The 20,176-nt window shown below is 40.2% G+C and overlaps 2 protein-coding genes and 1 long non-coding RNA gene across 4 annotated transcripts in view; 1 reads left to right on the forward strand and 2 right to left on the reverse strand.

Moving 5' to 3' along the window:
• Positions 1-1,887: 1,887 nt before the first annotated feature.
• On the forward strand, positions 1,888-7,524 carry LOC118423562 (zinc finger C4H2 domain-containing protein-like). Its single transcript, XM_035831760.1, has 5 exons — positions 1,888-2,037; positions 4,663-4,834; positions 5,336-5,508; positions 6,209-6,368; positions 6,669-7,524. The coding sequence occupies exons 1-5, from the start codon at positions 1,982-1,984 to the stop codon at positions 6,780-6,782; spliced, it is 675 nt and encodes a 224-aa protein (XP_035687653.1). The 5' UTR covers positions 1,888-1,981; the 3' UTR covers positions 6,783-7,524.
• Positions 7,525-7,730: 206 nt separating this feature from the next.
• Positions 7,731-20,176, reverse strand: part of LOC118423563 — a 15,729-nt gene continuing 3,283 nt past the window's right edge. The window contains exon 3 of the long non-coding RNA XR_004832068.1: positions 7,731-7,897. This is a non-coding gene — a long non-coding RNA (uncharacterized LOC118423563). The remainder of the gene's footprint in view (positions 7,898-20,176) is intronic.
• LOC118423558 (putative DUF21 domain-containing protein At1g03270) lies at positions 7,999-15,534 on the reverse strand. 2 transcript variants are annotated; one of them, XM_035831753.1, is made up of 11 exons: positions 15,222-15,534; positions 14,188-14,446; positions 13,914-13,973; positions 13,258-13,364; positions 12,615-12,700; positions 12,081-12,188; positions 11,453-11,663; positions 11,073-11,119; positions 10,305-10,460; positions 9,775-9,866; positions 7,999-9,280 (listed from the first exon to the last, which is right to left on the reverse strand). In XM_035831753.1, the coding sequence occupies exons 1-10, from the start codon at positions 15,379-15,381 to the stop codon at positions 9,783-9,785; spliced, it is 1,278 nt and encodes a 425-aa protein (XP_035687646.1). In that variant the 5' UTR covers positions 15,382-15,534; the 3' UTR covers positions 7,999-9,280; positions 9,775-9,782. The 2 variants fall into 2 exon arrangements, with proteins under 2 accessions (XP_035687646.1, XP_035687645.1); XM_035831752.1 differs by lacking the exon at positions 9,775-9,866 and having other exon boundaries at positions 8,007-9,280; positions 15,222-15,532.

Here is a 20,176-nt window from a genome sequence, read left to right on the forward strand (position 1 = left end):
ATGCCACTGTTCGTTCTCCAATCATAACTATTCTCAAAGAGGGGAGAGATGTGCTGTTACCATGTGGATCATATCAGGACAGAGTACCTACCAGATGGACCCGGACCTTTCCAGATGAAACCATTTCAGCGAGAGACGTAACTTCTCCGCTTTTGCTGACGAATGTGACGACAAAGTCATGTGGGCTATATCGCTGTGTAACGGAAGAACGTGGGGATAAATTTCACGGAATGGACAAACCTCTGATAACTGTGACGTGGAGCGACGTGCTTCTGTGTGTGGAAACGCCGTCGACATTTTGTGGAGGACCGAAAACTAGGTTGACGGAGCCGACGCCCTCCAAGGCACCTAGCAGAACAACATTAGAAGAAGAGGCAACTACGGACAGGTCATTATTACATGGTTTTCACATTGCTGACATCACAACTACATCTGTTTCTCTTCGATGGGTGGACAATGGCACAGACTCGATCATTCGTCGCGTGGTTATTGTTTCCACAGAGACCAAGCAACAAGTATACCGTGTGCAAGGAAACGGGCCTATTTCTGTCCTTAAAGGTCTGGCTCCATCGACACTATACAGTCTCTGCCCCGTCGTGGTTATGAAGAAAAAGGAGACAAAGCGAGTTGAATGGAAGAGTCTTGGATGCAAAAAGGTGCAAACAATGGGCGTGATTCAAACCTCAGATACAGAGAAGACCAAAATATACTTTACGAAAGCCGTTCTTATCACTATAGCTTCTATCACTGCCATACTTTTCGCCGCGTTTGTTTGTGTGCTTGGGAAGAAAGCTTTATATAAACTTCGTGCTGCTAGATGTGGAGCACACAAGAGAGCACGTGGCGTTGTTACATGTAACATGATCCAAAATTCGCACTACCAAAGACCATACGATGATAACGATGCCCAGAGGCTAGAAAGTCTACAAGAATGCGAAGATGACATCAGAAGACTTGAACGTCTTTTACAAGAGAGTTTTCACTTGCGGGAAACTGACCCATGTCTTGATAACCCTGCGCCATCTCATATGTATGTTGACTCTCGGGCACCGAGAACTGGGTGTGTGGACAGAGAGTTAAACTATAGGGCATTAAGAACCGAAAGGGCTCTACTGGTGTACCAGAAGGACGTTGTGAAGGAACGTTCGACAAGAAAAAAGAACATTTACAAGTAAAGTAGAACAATGGGGATTATTGTCATCAACAAGCATGAATTAGACGGGAACTATCCGTAAGAAATAATGGCGTAGGCACCAACATCGATCTTTTATTACATTGCTAAAAGCTATGTCGGAAAACACTAGGAATCATAAACTTTTTTTGACTGTATTGTATGTAACGTTACATGTGTGTAGTACCTTTTTGGCCTTGTCATACAACACATGATCATACAACAAACCTGTTTGCTCCGGCTGCGTCAAGGGACATATTAAAACAGCCGCACAAAATGCAATATTTCTCGTGAAAGAGACTCCAGACATGAGATTGAACGATGAAGCTACGAGCACGTGTTCCACGTTAGTTGTTCGTGCCTATTAATGAGAGGAAAATACTGTCTGCCTCCCTGTCACTCTACTGTTTGATTACTGGTAAATTATATTTATTATTTGTATCATGTGATTCATTTGACAATATGCTGTTGTTGTCTTAATGTTTCTGATTGGTTTAACACGTGCTATGAATACATTTTCGAACCCATTTGAGATCATTTGACTTGTTGTTTTTGATGCTAACGTTAACGTTTGTAATAAAGGAACACGGTTGAGAGATACAATTGTTTGTGGGATTAAAATTGTGTAGCCCTGAAACATAACTGAATTTCATGCATTTACAGCGTGCATTTATCCCTATCACCTAATGTCTTTGGCCAAACACGCAACACTCTTTAGACCACGTGTCGCGACATGATAAGGATCATCGGGTAAATCACATTAAGGTCACGTGGGTCAACACTAATGACCCAGGGCCCCAGGGAGGCAAGATGGCGTCCGAAGATGCAGAGATTTTGTGTAAGCTCGAAACCCTGAAGGAAATCCGGTGAGTACGCCTTAGATTTAGAAAAGTGAGCATCGTAGGCCTAACACAAGAAAACATAGATCGTTTAGGTGGTCATAGTGCCGTGTAGATGTGCTTAGTTCTGCAGTAATCGCCAGCAGATGACGTTTGGTAGCCTGGCTGTGCCATGCACAAAGGCTGTTTTCATTGTTTCTGGGGGACCGTTAATCAATATGCATGAGTTATTTTCATGTTGTACAATTTAAGAGGGCAGCTTGAACAAACAACCCGAAAATGCACTGTCTATATGTTTTCCTGCCTTGTGTATGTATTTGTGAGGCTTCATAATTTTTAACAACATGGAAAGCAATTGCAACGTGTACAAAATGTATACTGTTCATAGCTGTAGTCATAGGGCGTATGATATTTTTTGGTAGTGGCCTTTTTAATACAGCACTGAATTTTAGAGGGTATAAAATTTGCATTATGCTTGAAGTATTTTAGTTTAACATTAGCCATACTTTGTTATTGTCCAAGGTTATTACAAAATGGTGTTTTGTTATAACAAGGTTTGTTACATGAATGAAGCAGCTTTTTTTTACTTGTGCGTATGTGGTTCTGCATCAATACCTTTAGGACCTCTGGATGGATTGTGATGATATTTATATTTCAGCCATACCATATATGGTATGGTGAAATATATTGTATTCGTAATGTTTCTTTCTTTCTTTCTTTCTTTCTTTCTCCTGTCAAATCTTCAAATCGAATCATCTCCGTCGTTCCGGGACCGAATGACCTGAAATTTGGCACAAGAGTAGAGTGGGTCAATACCGAGGTGCTTTTTTCTCATTTTTTTCATATCTGCCTCTAAAATGATTTTATTGAAGTTTAAAGGTCACGTTTTGACCACAACGGTATATTTTGACCCCCTGTACCATTGAATTACAATGGAATGACCATAAATTTGGTGTAGATAGGCATTAGATAGTTGGTAAAACGATCCAAGTAAAATTTTTGGCATGAACCAATTTCAAATTATTAATTTCTGCACTTTTCTGAGGGGAAATTGGTTTTCTTTCGGCCTTCTCCCGTGAACTCCCGTGACCCCAGAGCCCACAGGTGCCAGGTGCCATCGGTCTGGGGAGAGCGAGAGTTAATTACTTTATGGGCGCCAGCCAATCAGCGACGAGAAAGGCGAATGCTAGTTAATATTCATAAGCGGGGCCTTGCAATCCCGTTTATACACAAACAGATGCATATTACAGCCTTACAGTGGCTATATGTTACCCTGTGCCCGGTTTGAAATTGAAGTTTGCGAGGATTTGGAGCTCAGACAGGGTCATTTGAGCGGTAGCGGACGGTACGCGTGCATTGAACGTCAGAATACAAGTCTGTGTTGATGAATTTACCAACATTCCGCATGGCACTATCAATCATTTTTGGCAGATTTGACTTTGGGGGTTAGTTGAGACAGTCGAGAAAATGTTACTTGGCAGAAAACGCGGGAAAATTGGACAGTTTGCGTTTAGTTTTGATACGTAAGTTTGACAGTGGCGAGAATGCATGTATTTTTCCCCAAACAAATGTAGGTACTTCTAACGTTAGTGTTGTTGTTGTTCTTTTTTGACGTAAACTTTGTACATTCAAATTGTAAGTAACTTTAAACTGCCAGAGTTTGAGCCCAATAAAAAAACTAGTACCAGAGTATCACCACTGACCTCCGAAAAGAAACCTCCGAACAAGGTAGAAACTCCTATCCTCTAGGTCTCGCACGCTACGAGCAGGAAATTACAACACTCAGACAAGATTACGTCCGATGGCTGATTGCATACAAAGTAAAACACTTTAACAGTGGTATGCAGGGCATATACTTAACAAGGAATTCGAAGGAAAATGAAATATATAGATAAAGCCAAGTCAAGTTAACTTGTTGGTCCTGGGATTTTTCAGAAAAGAAATGAAGCGACAGGGTGGTAAAATTCTTGTAAAAATTCGAGACGTCTCCGTTTATGCTCATACAAAACAAGAAGATTGAAGTTTTTAGCTTGAAAAAAACAACAACAACAACAACACACTCCTACTACACAACACTTGCACCTGCTTGACAATTATTAAAACGTATGCCCTACTTGATTAGAAAAAAGTTCAATGCAATAATAAATGTACCCACATCACAAAGAGATTATGACGGTACTTAGACCTAGTTATCGAAGTGGAAATTGTTGAATGGCGTCATGTAATTTCATGATGAAAATCTTCTGAATGGAAGATGCGTTTTTTTTTTACTCTCGGAAAAATAGGAGCTGCCGCAATTCTAAAAGCCAATCAGTTATGCATAGGCGCTCCTGTGGAAGATTATATTCTTCCATATGGGCCCGGTTCATATTGGGCAAGCTCTTTTTTGACCTGGAATCAATTCACAATATTAGTTCTCTTTTGGGGATAACTTACAGTTTAAATATTGCACTTTTGCGCAGGGGTGACTTGGAACAGTCCAATGTTGCGTGGGAATGGGTATGGCTGAAATATGCTGTATTTGCACCCAAGCAAATGTCGGCCTTTCTAGTTGGTATATGGGTTTTGGGCCCTCTGGCTGCTGACCTTGGTACTGCAGCAGAACCTCTGCCTGTCATATATTTTGTCCTTGATGTTTTTATCTGTGTTTAGGAGTAAGATGCTCCAGCTGGAGAAAGTGAAGGCACGTCTGAAGCAGGATGTAGAGACTACAGAGCAGGAGAACGTGTGTCTGAAGGAGTACCGAGAGGAGATGGACATGTTGTTACAGGAGAAGATGGCTCACGTGGAGGAACTCAGGCTCATTCATGCCGATATCAACCTGGTAAGGGTCCCAGCAACTATTATAAATCTTTGATGGAAGGTAATCTCCAAGCAGATATAGAGCGGGAAAAAATTGTGACATTTCTCAAGAGCAACATAAGAGCAGCTGGTCTGCAAATCAAACTAAATCCAAAGGACCACTGTTCTGTGAGCTTGAGCAATGTCATCATTGCTGCCACATAGTTCTTATCACCACTTGGAAATAATGCATTAGAGCTAGTGTATATAGTGTGGCCAGTTTTCTTAGTACCACTTTTGGAAAAAATGCAAATTTAATAAATAGAATACAGTAGAGTTAGTGTACTGTAAATGCAGAAACTTTTGCAGTGGTTTAATGGCATTAAGAGACTACAGTGCATGGTGCTACCACGAACTTAAAACCACCACGGAAAGTCCTTTTTCCCGCTACTGCAAAATTAAATCCCCGCGAACTTAAATGCGTTTACAGTATATAGTGTGACCAAAAATACATTCTTGCATGGAAATTTGTTTTTGTTTCTAGATGGAGACGACCATCAAGCAGGCTGAGGTTGAGAGGAACCGTTCCCTGGAGGCCGCCAAGCGAATGTACGAGGAGGTGTGCCCCCTGAAGGAACACGTGGACCAGCTCCGCGCCTCCATCGGGCTGGAGAAACTCCCCAGTCTGGAGGAGGAGGATGACAGGATCACCCCTCAGTAAGTGTCCTTCCTTCCTGCACTGGGTAGTGCATAGGGTAGGGCTGATATCTGTTTCAGTAGCCCTTGGGCCACACAACTTTGTGCAATCACAATGGCAGGGGGTTAGTCTACTTCTAGTGGTGTGAACAATATTGTGCAACGTCCAGCCCTCGTAAGACGGAATAACGGAAGATAAACTGGATAGTGAGTGAGTGTGTTTGACTACTACTAGTATACTCTTTCACAAATTTTGAGTGCTAAACAGAAAACAGTATGTATGTTTTTTTAAGTCTTAAGTACGACTTGGCTTGGGATCAAACTCACCAGCACCAGTGAATGCAAGGAAAACACCCAACCCACATGCCCACTCTACTGTACACTCAGACTGAATAGAGGTGGAACAAAGATTTGGAGGAGGGGGAAAGGAATACTAGTCCTTATCTTCTAACACAGTTTTAATCTTTCTAATGCTGAGATGGCTTTTTGATGACTAGTTTGCTTTCAGCATAGTATTAGGCAGCAGTGGCTTAGGAAAGACTGTGTCAGGGGGTGGAGAGTTGAAGTATGTCTTATTCATGTAAACCACACAGAAATCTACCATCTTCTCTTTTCATTTCTGCCAGTCACTATAAAAATATAAAAAAATATATGTGAAAAAATATAGCAAAATTGCCTCTAGAGCACAGGTAAATTGCAGTGCTTTTCCACCCAATCACAGGTACTTTGAGAAGCAGAAGGCAGAATGGGCTACGGACCAGACGGATCCTCCTATCCCAGAGTCCCTTGCAGCAGCAGCAGCTGCAGCCCAGGAGCTCCAAGTGGCGCGGCAGAAGGGCGACACAGGACGGGGCTTCCGGCAGCAGCCGCCACCCATGAAGGTTAGGACAACCATCTCATACCTCTATGTCAAAGTCAAGTCAGATTGTACTTTAATACCAGATGATGGTTCCACCAAGTAGCAAAACACACATTTCCTAATAAATCAGGATGAACATTAATGTTCTTACCACTAAAATATTGTGTGGTAAGAATTGTGTGGTCAAATTTGCTCAAAAATACATTTTGCATTCTACTTTCCTATGAAGGTAATCTCTATTCACATACTGCCAGGTCATAGTATATGTAGTGTCTGTGTATGTTTTACAATTATGATCCAAATTTACTGGTTTTTTTTTCAGGCTTGCTTATCCTGCCATCAGCAGATCCATCGCAATGCTCCCATTTGTCCCCTCTGTAAGGCCAAAAGTCGTTCCCGCAACCCCAAGAAGCCAAAACGCAAGCCCGATGACTAAACGTACAGTTCCAAACTCTTTCAGTATTGGTACAACAGGTGTTTGGCTGGAAACTGTGGTGAACATATCAGTACATTTGATAATGTACTGATGTTTGTATATGTTGCATTTTTAGACATTGTGACAGTGGTTGTAAAGTGGTAACGATTGCACATATTTTGTCACAGTGAAAATGTACGTCCTGTTTTGGTTTTGTAGACTTTTATGTTCTGTGTGTTGTCTTCTTGAATTGCTATATATAGACTTAGATTTATAGTTTTGTATTTACATGTTATTGTACTTCTATCGTCTTGTATCACTATTGTCCTGTATGTCTGTAGTCTTTGAAGAAAACAGTAGTGTCTTGTTCTGATAAAAATGTGGAAAATTATTGTGCCAATATGTTTAACATCTATTAACTTGTATCTTTCCACTCAACTGCCGTGAAATATAATTACCATTGAAGAAGATGGTATCAAAATTTGATGTGTACTACAATATGCATTAATATTCTAGTGAAAGCAAAACATATTTAGATGACTGTTGAATCAGTAAGTTATGTCTACCATGGCATCTCCTTCGTAGCTTTTACAACACGTGCAATGAAAAATACGAATCAAGCTTTTTATGAGGATGGTACTGTGATCAGTATTATTAACTGTTGCCATAATGCAGAAGAATCAGTTTTTGTATGGTGTCAATGACTGTTGAGTATACATGTAATCAGTTTTCTGTGTAGGATATTTACCAGTCAAATGTAGTAATGTAGAAAAAAAGGAAAAATGTGACCACTAAACTCGGAGATGAATAGTCAGTCATTGGATGTGTATTTACCAAAGTTCAGTCCACTTACCTATGTCTCACAAAGGATTCTGGAAGAGATTGGTTACATGTGCATGGTCAGAGGGTAAAAAACACTATCTTGACCACCCCAAGCCTATAGATTTTGTAATGATTGCTGTCCCTTTACCAGAATTGCAAAACATTCCAAAGTATACCCTATACAAATTGTTGCAACTGAACGGATATGACATTTTACAATGTGTACCATGTACTATGGTTGTGATGTCTCGATCCTCATCCTCACTAAGAATACTTCCTAGTGGCTACCAGTTTGTTATATTTCTAAATGGTATCTGGCTTGTATGATTAAAGTTTGCATGTAATGGTCATGACTGTTGTGTGTCTGTATTTTAGTGGTGCTTCTCACTCAATAACTCAATAGTACACTGTAGGGTTATCTAGTACAAAAAGTTTTATTGCTCTCTGTTAAATTTTGCAGTGCTTGCTACATTAGCAGCAAAACTTAAGTAGATTAGGATCCAATCTTGACATATTTCCAAATCATTCTTTAACTAGAGTAGCCTTGCTATGATTTGAATTTTTGGTCACTAGACACAACATCTTACAATTAGTATAAAAATGTACTTATACATACATATTGATAAGTCACCAAAATACTGTCATGTACCATTTGATTTTATTTTATTTATGCATGAATATAATTTCACAGCAATGAGCCCTTTAATAATTTCCAGTTACAAATTCTTCAAGTTCTGCATTTGCACAGATACCCTATAACTTCCACCTATTTACAATAATATTCTACCAACTGTTCCCTCAAAACTCCCCTGCTAAGTAAGAATAACAATCACCATTTGCACTGCCCCATTGACATGACTACAAAAAACTCTCTACTAAATCTATCATTGCAGCTTCAGTTTTGATTAGGATTTCATCAATATGAATTACAGATTATATGTATGCAGTTCCCTCTGGAAAACATAGCAATGATTACATGTGAAGTTATTGCTTGTCACCAATCTTTTTTTTTAGAAATATTAAGCCAAATCTTATCATTCTTCACATACATGATGTTAAGTAAGACATATAAAGAATACATCTTGTGCTGTGAATGGCACTAACAGGGTTTATCACCACAGGAATCGTTCATATCGACTTACATTATGCATGTGTGTTATTAAACTTAAATACTAGTGCAACATTTTTCAAATATGAATTCTTTTGACAGTTCTATTTCATGAATATGTCATGTAAATATAAAGGCATACCAGTAGCTTTAAACAGTCCTATCTTAAGAAAACTGCCATGACATCTTTTACGTCTAGTAGTTAGATGACAGACAGGTACAAAATACTTTGTGCAAAATAAAATGTCGCTATTGCTGTTCCCTTCTTGTAGATTAGGGCTAAGAAATTAAACATTGTGTTCCTGGTTAACTAGCATTTCAGTTCTACATTGTCAAAGGGTATATTTTTGGGTCCCTTCGCCTGAAAACAAAGAGAGAAAACCTATACCCGACCAATTTTTTTAGGAACATAACTGGGAACACAGCATTAATTTTCCCAAGTCTTAGTTTCCTTGATATGACATTAGTAGCCAGCTATAGGAGACTCGTTCCCGATGAGACCTGCTGACTCGCTGTCGTCTGGTTCTGTGTTTACGGTCAGTGTCGCTCCATAGTCACTCCCTCCTGACAAACTTCTCCTGGGATGTGCCTGGGAAAGACCACATATTAATCAGACATTACATACTGATCCATGCTGTTGAGAATATCAAATAAACTTTACAAATAAAGTGAAGAAAATAAATGTCAGGGTTAAAGTACCACCAAAGTAATGAAGATTAAAACATGCATACACATTTTCCTCACTCAATATAGATATAACCATTAAAAGCAACAACAACAAGAAAACAAAAATGTGTCAGTAACAAGAAAGGAAAAACAGGCATTCCAGATATGATTCACCACTAACAATAATCATACAGAAAACAGGTACATTTGGCATGCAGTATTATTACGTTAGTGATACTTGTATACAACACATAACAACACCCATGCAGTGAATGCATAGACACATGCAAAGACACATGGTGCTCATATGTTAGAGTGTGCTTGGTGTGCCTGATATCTTCCTAACACCACCGTCCTTATGACCCCTCAGTACCTATACAGAAAAGGGTGAGAAATCTGCAGTGAATGTACCGTTACCATTCGTACTAGAGTAGGGGGGTGGTCTCGTCAAAGCCATAGGGGTAGCAGCATTCCACTTCTGGGGAGTCACGTCCACCTGCTTCACTTGTCTGAAATTTAACCAAACCAAGCTGCTGTTAATAATGGTGGACAGCTGCCGTTTTTAGTTAGATGCACTTATATCGAATTGTACTTTCTAGTGATGCTTAAGAAGAGTGATGGATGTCACTCGAAATGTCTGGAAGTTAATCTCCGTTTTTGTCAATTTTTTATGTCGCATGCTTCTACTGTTTGGGGCTAACCTGATTTGTATTGGTTAATGAAAAGTTTCTCAAAGGCTCAGAAAGCTGCCAGGGACTGATAACCAGTAATTAAGATCAGATATCCTATTTTCTATAATGAGTAACTCTTCATGTAGTGTGTTGTTCACATTCACTGTACATGCAGTCATCCCATAGAAGCAGACACATGTACACACATATAGACACACATCTACATTATTCAGACACAGACACACATGTACATGTACATAATATACTCATCCTTACCCCTCTTGGGGAGGCTCTGGACAGCTGTCGCGATGCCCTGGCCCGAGCCAGGTTAACTCTGCGGTTCACGTCAGCGCTGATGTCAGACTCGTCCATGATCTCTTCCTGGATCAGCTCCTCAATCACATCCTCCAGTGTGATCACACCAAGAAGATCCTGTTAGATTACAGAGATCAGGATTTTCATTAGGACAGTCATTGATATCTAGCTATACTGTGTCATTCTGCATTTTGCATTATCTGTCAAACCAGAGAAAATCCATAGCGATTTTCTTCTTTTGGTTCTATCAATATACCTATTCTCCCTTCTGACATACATTATTTTGCTTTTGCTTTTGTCACTATCAAAAGTAACATTTCATTCTTCATTTCTTATCATCTGTTTCATAAATCAAAAGATATTGTCATATTGAAATCACTTCTTGCATAACGCAAACCTTAAACATTATGGGAGATTAATTGACATGTTGGGAATCATTCTTAACATTAAAAAAAGCCTACCTGTGTCTGAGCACCAGACATTCATACAGCATGCATAAAAAGAGAAAAAAGGGACGAGATTGGCTATTAAGACATGTAGAAATAAAAGTAGGATAGAAACATAGGAACCATTACACTGTTATTATCTACAAAGCATATAACACACAAACAGATACACACATAACCTTAATATACATTACTAATGAGATACTACTTTGTCTCAATGATATTTTGTAGTCTTTTGTTAGTAACCAAATTTCTTACTAAGACTCAAGACTTGTTTTCTTACCCCAGCTTCACCAGCTGAATCCACCATTTTAACAGCACACATGTGACCTGGAAACACAAGTTTGGCTTTCAGTGAGGTACTCATATCACAATCAATGGGACATATGAAAACTGTGTTCTGGTTGTGTACACATTGTGCTCAGAGATCAAGACTTTGTTTTTGATCCTACAACTTTGTGGCTCAGAATCATGATACATAATGTAAACCCACAGGACAAGGGGAGCTGATGGTCTGCTTTCTTGATTGCCAAGTTCATTTAGCAACAAGGAAAAACTTTAAAACAGGGGTTGTGAATTACAAGCAGATTGTGAAATGGAGTGAGTAAAGCACACAAAACTACCACATGTCACAATTAAGTAAAGACAAAGATAAATGCTTACATTTCCCTTGCTGGAATTCGTTCAGTAGGTCGAACAGAGGCGTGTCCTCCCTGACGTCTGGTAAGTACCGTGGGTTTTCTTGCAGGATGCTCCGGATGGGCGTGGCTGCTACTGGGTCTAACTTGATCAGATTCTTGACCAATAAGAGCCCAACAATGTTGGTTTTCTCCCCTTCATACACAGGGACTCTGGAATGACCTGCATCAATGACCTATGGTTGGGCACAAAAAAACTGCTACCAAAAGCAAAGTACTTGAGTAAAGAAAACATGCAATCTTTATGTTTATATACTTGTGATTATAAAAGCACCAAATCTGGATCAAAGTCTGTAATTTTCAACACAGAAATTGAACTTATACCTAAATTTGGACTATCCAACTCCAATCTTTGTCAAGGAATGAGCAAGGAATGTGATGCTTGACAAAAATTTGGATAAGTCAAAGTTTTGCATAGAAAATTACAGTTCAATCCAGACTGACTTATTCTAATACAGATAGACTTTCAAGATTAACATGGTACAATGTATCTATGTTGGATTTAGTTAATAGTTGTTTCTGAACATTTGGATTTCCTTCAAACACAATCAACAACTGCAATTCCATGATTTTGCTTGACATTTTACACCCACCATGTCCATTGTCTCCTTGTCCATGTTCCCATCAATACTGAGCATGAACACCTTGTCAAAAGGTGTGAGGGCTGAACCTGCAGTCTTGTCTCTCATCTGGAGTGCTCCCTGTTAACAGACAACATCAATTTCATGAAGAACATTGTTATTTGAAAACCCCATTGTATTGCATCTTTTGACACCAATTTGACCAAATGAGTTATTTTCATTCCAGGTTGATTTTAACAAAGTCATCTTTTTTTATGTTTAGAAAACGAATAGAAATAGTTGATAAATGTGCTGAATATCTGTGAATACCAAGAGATCAAAGCCAAAAATAAGTTGCATGGTGCCCAAAATTGCCATGTTTCATGCCAGAAGTAAAACAAATCCTTCAAATTAAAGCATATCTTGAGCTGTAGGTGCCAACACACAAACACAGACAAAAACAGTATCCTTGTTGGAGGTTACTGATTTCCTTCTCAGAGGAAACAGCAAGACAAAAAGATCATTATCTATAATGGTTATAAATAATAGTATAAAGATGCATCCCACCTGTATAATGAGAACCTCATCCACATTCAGAGGTTCCTCGTTTTCCCTGGCTTCTTCAGCATGGATGTCCACCAGAGCCCTCAACTCTAGCATGAGAGAAGAACTTGGTTACAAACCATACACCTCACCACAACTGTGGTGCAGTTAATAATTTGGTGAAGGTATGGGGTCGTGGAACTCTAGTTTCCAACTGCTCTGACCCCAAGTGTAATGCATGAAAAAATGTGGGTAAAGTATTATGAAGCAAGAAAAGTACGCAAAGAGAGAAATTTTATTTATTTGTTGGCGAAATGAAGAGGAACAAACACATAAGTATAAGAGTTGGGAACCTACCAACCAAGGTTCCCCCCTAGAAGGCCCTAAGCAAAAGTGCAAGAAGCTGAGAAAAGTACAGAGAAATATGCAAAACTATGAGAGAGACAGGTGGTCAAGTTGAATTATACAATGTATGTGAATTGAAACAGGAATACGAAAAAGAAACATATCAATGATACATGGATTTTTCACATTGTATTTAGATCAATATTCATCATATACAATGTACATTTAGTTTCTCAACTTACCTTACGGGTATAACAATAGTTATGACGCTTAAATAGTTTGATTGCGGCGTCTGCCATAGTTTCTAAACAAAAGTAATCACCTGCTCTCCTGAAGAAAGTACCATGGTCTTCTCCCAGTAAACAGTCCAACAACTTGGAGAGTGGCCACGAGATGATGAATGTCAGGAAGATCAGCAGACGCACCATACTGTGATGAAAGAGAACAACTGCTTCATAACTCAGGGTTCTAGCCAGTGCATTTTAGTGTAACGGGCCACTACACTATAATTTGTAACCACTATGATAAAATGAGGACCACAACACTACTTTTGAACTAGTGTAGTGTACTTTGCTATTCATTTAGTTGTTGAAAAGTCTAATCAAATAAGAAAAATGATGATATGCCACTCAAAACTGACCAAAAATTTGTTCAAATTACATGTTAAAAGAGTTACAGTAAGTCCCCTCACAGGTACCCTTATCATGCCAACGTTTTACTCTACACTTTCAAAATCTCAACATGGAAAGGCCAAGAACCCCCTTCCACACCACCCCCCTAATTGGTTTTTCGATACCTTGCCATTACCATTACGCTAAAATACAATCCTAGCTAGAACCCTGTTTAAACTGTGTTATTCCCATCACAAATACTGTACATTGCATTGCTGGAAATACATTTCAACACAAGAGCAAAATTTATATGCTGCAAAACATAGGCATTTCAAAATGGGCATTGAATGAAAAGACGTACACTTACGGTGCAAAGAATGCTCCTATAGCAAGACCATACCGCGAGCAAATTGCTTGTGGTATCACCCTGTCAAAAAAGGAGCAAAAGTTACATATGCATCACTCTCACAGAAGTATTGTAATTTGTTCTATATGCATTTTCTGTTATATCAGATACTAGTATCTGTTACATGTATACAGAAATCATGAACAATTAATAATAGTACATACGGTTTACCACTTATGTTATAGATTTTTCATAACTTAATTCACAGCTAAACAGATGTGATGGGGGAACTTACTCTCCGAAAACGAGCACTGCCGTAACTGACACAACAATGGCTATGACGGGGTTGGAGATCTTGTCTAAGAAGATGGGCATGGCTTCCACTGCCCCTGCATTGCACAGTAGCAGGGTGACCAGGAGCAGATGGTGGTTCTCCACGATAGGGATGATCTTGGCCGCATGTCTCCGCTCGCTCGGCTTCCCTCCCTCTTTCAGAACTTTCAGGCTGTTCTTGTCCAGAGACAACAGACCCATGGTCAACCCTGCCATCAAACCTGGGGAAAAATGTAGTGATGGTGCACGGATTGTTATATCCAAAAATTACAGCATGGCACAATCACTATGGTATATACCAAACTGATCTTGCCCCTCCACCCCCGACACACACTTCCTTTACCGCCTCAGAACAGAACTTTGACTTTGCACCAAGTTCAAGGTTAATGGAGAGGGCCCGACTTTTAATCAGTTTTTGTCTTGACTCCATCGGTCAATGTCAGGCATGCATGTTCTGATTATGTCTTCAATTTTGATCTGGTACCCTTGCATGCCTCCACTGATATTTTACAGATGATTTGAAACAAATTTTACAATAGTTACTAACATTTAGTACAATGTTGAACCAATGAAGCTAACGTTACATGTTTGGAAATTTGGTGACACGATGACTTACTACCACACCCTAGCTCCAACAATTATGTGCAGATTTCTTCACACAAATGGGTGATTATGGGTGTGTCTGCATGTGAGTGGGGAGGGGGAAAAAGATAAAATGAAACTTTATACTAAAACGTAGCATAAGTTATCCTTGATGTATTGAAAAAAGCGCTCTAAGGCGCCATGCTGTTATCACTGGTTTTAACTATATCTAACGTTATTCTCTATCCACGTGTTTAACACAGGAATGTTTGGAGGGGGCGGATCATAATTTTGCATGTGAGAAACATAGCTTACGTCGTATAATACATATCAACAAGTCCATGATTCATAAATCATCTCAGAATTCTAAAGATTCTCTTATACGCTCCACAGCAAATGTTTGCTGTGACTTACCTGCCACCATGACCAAAGCCACGTACACGCCCAGGTAGATCCAGAAGTGTGCATCGTAGATCGTCAGTGGCGGTTCTTCCTCGTCATACACCTCGCCGTTACAGATGATCGTCAGAGGCCAGTCTTTAGGTGTGCACGTTATATTGATGTCGGAAGTCATCTTGAGAGTCTCCTGCTCTTGTTGTGTGTTTATGGCGAGGAAAGATTGTAGTTTGGCGCTAAGTTGTGCTGTTTTAGTGTTGAGAAGACTTGAAAAACTACTTCTTGGCCGCCATTTTACAGGAAGTGATCAGCTGTTCCCAGCATGCTTCACGTTCTGAGTTACTGTAAATGCATTTAATTTCGCGGGGATTTAATTTCGCGGTAGCGGCAAAATGGACATTTCGCGGTGGATTTAATTTCGCGGTAGCGCCATCCCGCGAAATTCAATGCATTTTCAGCACTGCACTGTAGTCACGAACTGCCGTGTAAAACCCGGCGCCTCTACAAACCGCCAGTCGGAAAACACTTGCTGGTTACCCGGTAAGGGTCCTATACAGACGGATAGAACAGTTTCCATGCTTTTGACTTGTTCTTGCGTGAGCCACTGTTAGGGACCGTACGGCGTTTAGTGAGGGGGGAGGGCCGGTCGCCAGAGGGTCGGGTCAAAAATTTTTTGCTAGGCCCTCCCCCCAGGTAAAAATTTTTTTGCTAGGCCCTCCCCCCAAGTCAAAATTTTTTTGCTTGGCCCTCCCCCCCCCCCCCCTATCAACATTGAAAAAAATATATTCAAGACGCCAATAAAACACTGCGCTCCCATTTGGAAATGTGCTTTGCGTCATCACTCCGACCTGTTCAATCTCTGCAACTATTGGCATCACTATGTCGACCTGGTCTACAAGCACTAATGCCTTCTTTTTGTACATATCTTTTGTATCATCCAATTCTACCCACTCTGTATTTATATGTATATATATGTCTCCCGGTTTTTAATTGATTGTATTGTTATGGGCCTGTAGTGCCTGAAATAAAGAAATAATAAAAAAAAAATACTTTTTCATGATTTTCATCGAGTTCAAGCAGATCTCTCACCCCTAGTAAAAAAAGGAAAACAGAATGGCTCAAAATATCTACTCAATAGAGGGATAAATATCTGCTTCATAGAGGCATAAATATTTGCTTTATAGAAGCTATTTCATTGTTTTGATATTAAAACAACACCTAAAAAGCATTCTGGATTTCTAGTAGATTTGCACCACGAAGCGGCGCGCGCCCCGCTCCCTAAATTTACGTATTGCAAGCTCGCGGGCCTGAGCGGCTTGACGGAAACTACTTTCAATTTACATATATTTTGGACTTTTTCTTGGTTCTGTGGTCGTAATAACTTACGGTAAATCGGGGGAAAATGAAAACCAAAACGACAGCACGATTCGACGTACCAAATCTGTAGTGGGGAGGGGGGCGCCGACGCGTGACGCTGATTTTCCCACGGCGGGGTAGACCGGTGACCGCCTCTCTCTCTAGCCGCCGGCGGGAGCGTAAGAAACACAGACTTGCAGGAAATCTTTTAGAAATGCCATGCTTTTTTGCCACGATTTCCTGCATTGCTTTTTTATGGGAAAATTTGCTGGTTAGATGACATTTCTATGGAAAAAAAAAATACGAGGGTTTCAAGTTTTTGAGAACGACGTTCCGAACACCATGTCCGGCGCAAAAGGCACGAAGAATCGCAAGGAGTTAAACTTAAGGTAGGTCCGGGAAAATTTTGAAATCTTGACCCTCTTAAAAGCTACTTCCTTCAGTTTGAGGGAAATATTTTGCTGACAAACAAAGCTAACTTTAATGGCATTTCAATTTAGAAATACAAAATTAAATCCCCCCCAAACACATTATCACGATGTCGGTCATCAAAGGCGCGAGGCCGGTCACGTCAAAAGGGATCCAGGGAAATTTGCAAATATTACCCTCGAGCTCTGAAACGCCATTTCTTACATTTTGAGGGCAATAAAACAGGCTTAAATTTTGCTGGCAGACTAATCTAGAGTTTGATAACATTTCTGTAAGTGAAAAAGTTTTTCGAGGGCGTCCTGCATAAGCCCCGCCCCCTCACTTTCGCATTTCCACTGTGTCCCGAGCGCCAACCTTAGGCGATCCCTTGCAGAGGTCCAGAAAAATTTTGAAATCTTGACCCTCTGAAACGCCATTTCTTGGATTTTAAGGGACATATTTTGCTGGCAGACCAATTTTTTTTTTTTTTGCTTGGCCCTCCCCCCAAGTCAATTTTTTTTTTGCTAGGCCCTCCCCCTGGCAAACTATTTTTTTGCTTGGCCCTCCCCCCCCTGGCGACCGGCCCTCCCCCCTCGCTAAATGCCGTACTGTTACTGATCTAATCGTATCTACCCTCTCAATACGTAATAGTATACAGTAGTACGACCTTTGTATCATAGTGAACATACTGTACAGTACTGTAATACAGTTGGTCGTATGAACAAAATTACATGTGTGTCTTCAGTCAAGACTTCACCGTAGTAAGTATGTCAAATTTTTTATTATACAGTGACAAAGACAGTAGTAGTATGTACATGGAGCGGAAAAGGGGCACCTTAGGCGGCGCCAGCAGACGAAATATTCGCGGTGGATTTAATTTCGCGGTGAAGCGGCCGCCGCGAAAACCGCGAATATTAATCCACCGCGAATATTTCTGCATTTACAGTACTTTCCCACCTGTCACCTGAGGTGACTGTTTCTGACATTTGATGTTTAAGACATTTGAAAACAAAAACAGCTTCAACTGATGGGAGATTGCATGAGTCCTCCAATTTCGTCTTTCATTTTCTGTACTCTATATGTGATATTATATCATATTATTATAAGTCAACGTTGCCGCTAACGTTAATATTTTTGATAACATGTATTTACAGAGCCAGCCATCTGATGTTGCCAATATTTCGACTTCAATCATGATTTCTGTGTACTAGTGGTTAATAACGGTAATAATGCCAAGTAGCGTGAAAGTCCTCAACGCACCATTTTAAACATCGGAATACAACAATGGCAGCGCCCCGCTTGGTATACAACGACGAACAGGTCTATGTATAATCACAAAGCAAACATTAGCTTAGGGCGAAACCCAGAAATGACACCCTATTAACCTCTTATATACATACACAAGCAGTACTGATAACATTTCGATCAGAAGTCATGGAAAGTGGGAAGCAAAATGGCAAAATGATTGGACATTTATGTAAAATAATAATCTGACCTACAAAATTTGTTTTGCAAACTCATAAAGGCACCTCAGCTTTTAATGCTGGAAGAACTAACAACGGCTGGTTACTACCTAACGCTCAAAATATACTAGTAGCCATAATAAGGCTATAGTATCTATCGCCCCCGTAACACACCCCTTCTCTAGTGTAGACCCTTCCGACCAATCATAGTATACTAGTACCTATCGCAGAGGTCCAATACCGCGTTACGATTCCCAAGCAAGTAGTGCCTGCTGGATCCTAGATTTCTATTAACACTTCCAGACTATAAAAGAAGAATACAGTAGGCGTAGGCCTGTCGAGCAGTGCTAAGTTGGATTTGGCATTACTAGGTGAAATTCTGAGTGCCGACGATGTCAAGGTGAGTAGGCGAATTTATCCTGATCACTAGTTTGTCACATGATTGTGTTACACCCTGGAGGAGTCACTTCGGCAACGGATTCAACTTAAACGTTAAACATAAAATTTTAGATGACGGGCGCTCTAAATTTGTGATTTTAGACATTGGCTGGGAGTTCGTCTCTTGTCACGGGAAGGTTTTAGTACAAGGAAGTGAATGAATGCATAGTCATAAGTAGCCTCCTTCACCGGCGTTTCTGGGAAGCTTGGCAAATTTTTTTTTGGGGGAAATTTTTTTTTTTGGGGGGGGGGGGGGGGGCCTAGCTCTAAATGTTATGAAGTACATTTCTAGCGAGGTCAATGCCCATGAAGCCGGTTCTTTCAAATGCAGAGTAACCAATTAACGCCAGACCGGTGGCACGCGAGGGTCAGGGAGGAATGTTTCCCACCTATTGTCCGTCGATTACTAGCTGTTAAATACCGTCAATACATTACAAAGGACATCTTTGTGGGGCTTCCTTTAGTTTGCAGCATGTATTTTTATGAGCTGGTCCCTTTGAATGCTGGTTATATAGAATAGAAGGACGCACTGAATAATCAGCAAACAACACGACTTGAGTGCATAACGCATATATTTGACAACTTACTACACCGGGTCGTCAGAGACGTCTCTTTACCTTGTTACAAGGTACAAGTTGTAAGTTGTAGAACTACGTCCTGTTATTTTTGTGAATGCAAGGAAATAGCACTGAAACATAGGGTGACACGTACTAAAAGTCACAACTTTTGGGGGTGACAACATTTTTGGGGAGTGACAAGAAGCGAAACATTTCAGTTACAAAAGTACGACCGTATAGTGATAAAAAGTAAAATATTCAACAAAGAAAACTTTTTTAAAAAGTTAAAAAAAATTGCACCACGTCAGGTTCGAACTCCGGTCCAAAAGTTACAAATCCAATCACTAGTCAACTACACCACGAAGCCTTGAGGTTCAAGTTGACGAAAAAATAGAACTTAAGTGACAAAGCGCGTAATAAAAGAGACGGAACTAAACTGTAGGGCCGTCATTTCAAAAAGTTTAATGGCACGAAAACTCGCTACAGTCCCGTCACCTTTTGATCACCAAAGTAAACTTTTTAAACTGATATGTAGAGTTGTTTGTGAGCAAGTAAAGCTCCCGCACAGTGCTAAATGACGAACAATAATGCCTGCTTGATTTGAGTTCACGGCATTTGCATGATAAGCAAGGGTGCGAAAAGCTCGCAGTTATCGCCCAATGTCAGTGACCTGCCAGCAGCTATTTGATTGGTCCTCGCTAGAAACTACTGAATGTCAAATAGTCTACACGGGGGGGCCGGTAGGTCGATT

This window comes from Branchiostoma floridae, chromosome 9 (assembly GCF_000003815.2).
Source record: "Branchiostoma floridae strain S238N-H82 chromosome 9, Bfl_VNyyK, whole genome shotgun sequence".
Classification (NCBI taxonomy): Eukaryota; Metazoa; Chordata; class Leptocardii; order Amphioxiformes; family Branchiostomatidae; genus Branchiostoma; species Branchiostoma floridae.

What these genes read in the sequence shown, in the direction of transcription:
- LOC118423562 (XM_035831760.1), top strand. Translation starts at nt 1,982, where the DNA reads ATGGCGTCCGAAGATGCAGAGATTTTGTGTAAGCTCGAAACCCTGAAG. An exon ending in GATGACAGGATCACCCCTCA is followed by an intron (nt 5,509 to 6,208) that starts GTAAGTGTCCTT and finishes ACCCAATCACAG; the next exon opens with GTACTTTGAGAAGCAGAAGG. An exon ending in AGCAGCCGCCACCCATGAAG is followed by an intron (nt 6,369 to 6,668) that starts GTTAGGACAACC and finishes TTTTTTTTTCAG; the next exon opens with GCTTGCTTATCCTGCCATCA.
- LOC118423558 (XM_035831752.1), bottom strand. Translation starts at nt 15,381, where the DNA reads ATGACTTCCGACATCAATATAACGTGCACACCTAAAGACTGGCCTCTG. An exon ending in GGCTTTGGTCATGGTGGCAG is followed by an intron (nt 14,447 to 15,221) that starts GTAAGTCACAGC and finishes ATTTTTCCCCAG; the next exon opens with GTTTGATGGCAGGGTTGACC. An exon ending in CGAATTCCAGCAAGGGAAAT is followed by an intron (nt 11,120 to 11,452) that starts GTAAGCATTTAT and finishes TTGTGTTTCCAG; the next exon opens with GTCACATGTGTGCTGTTAAA.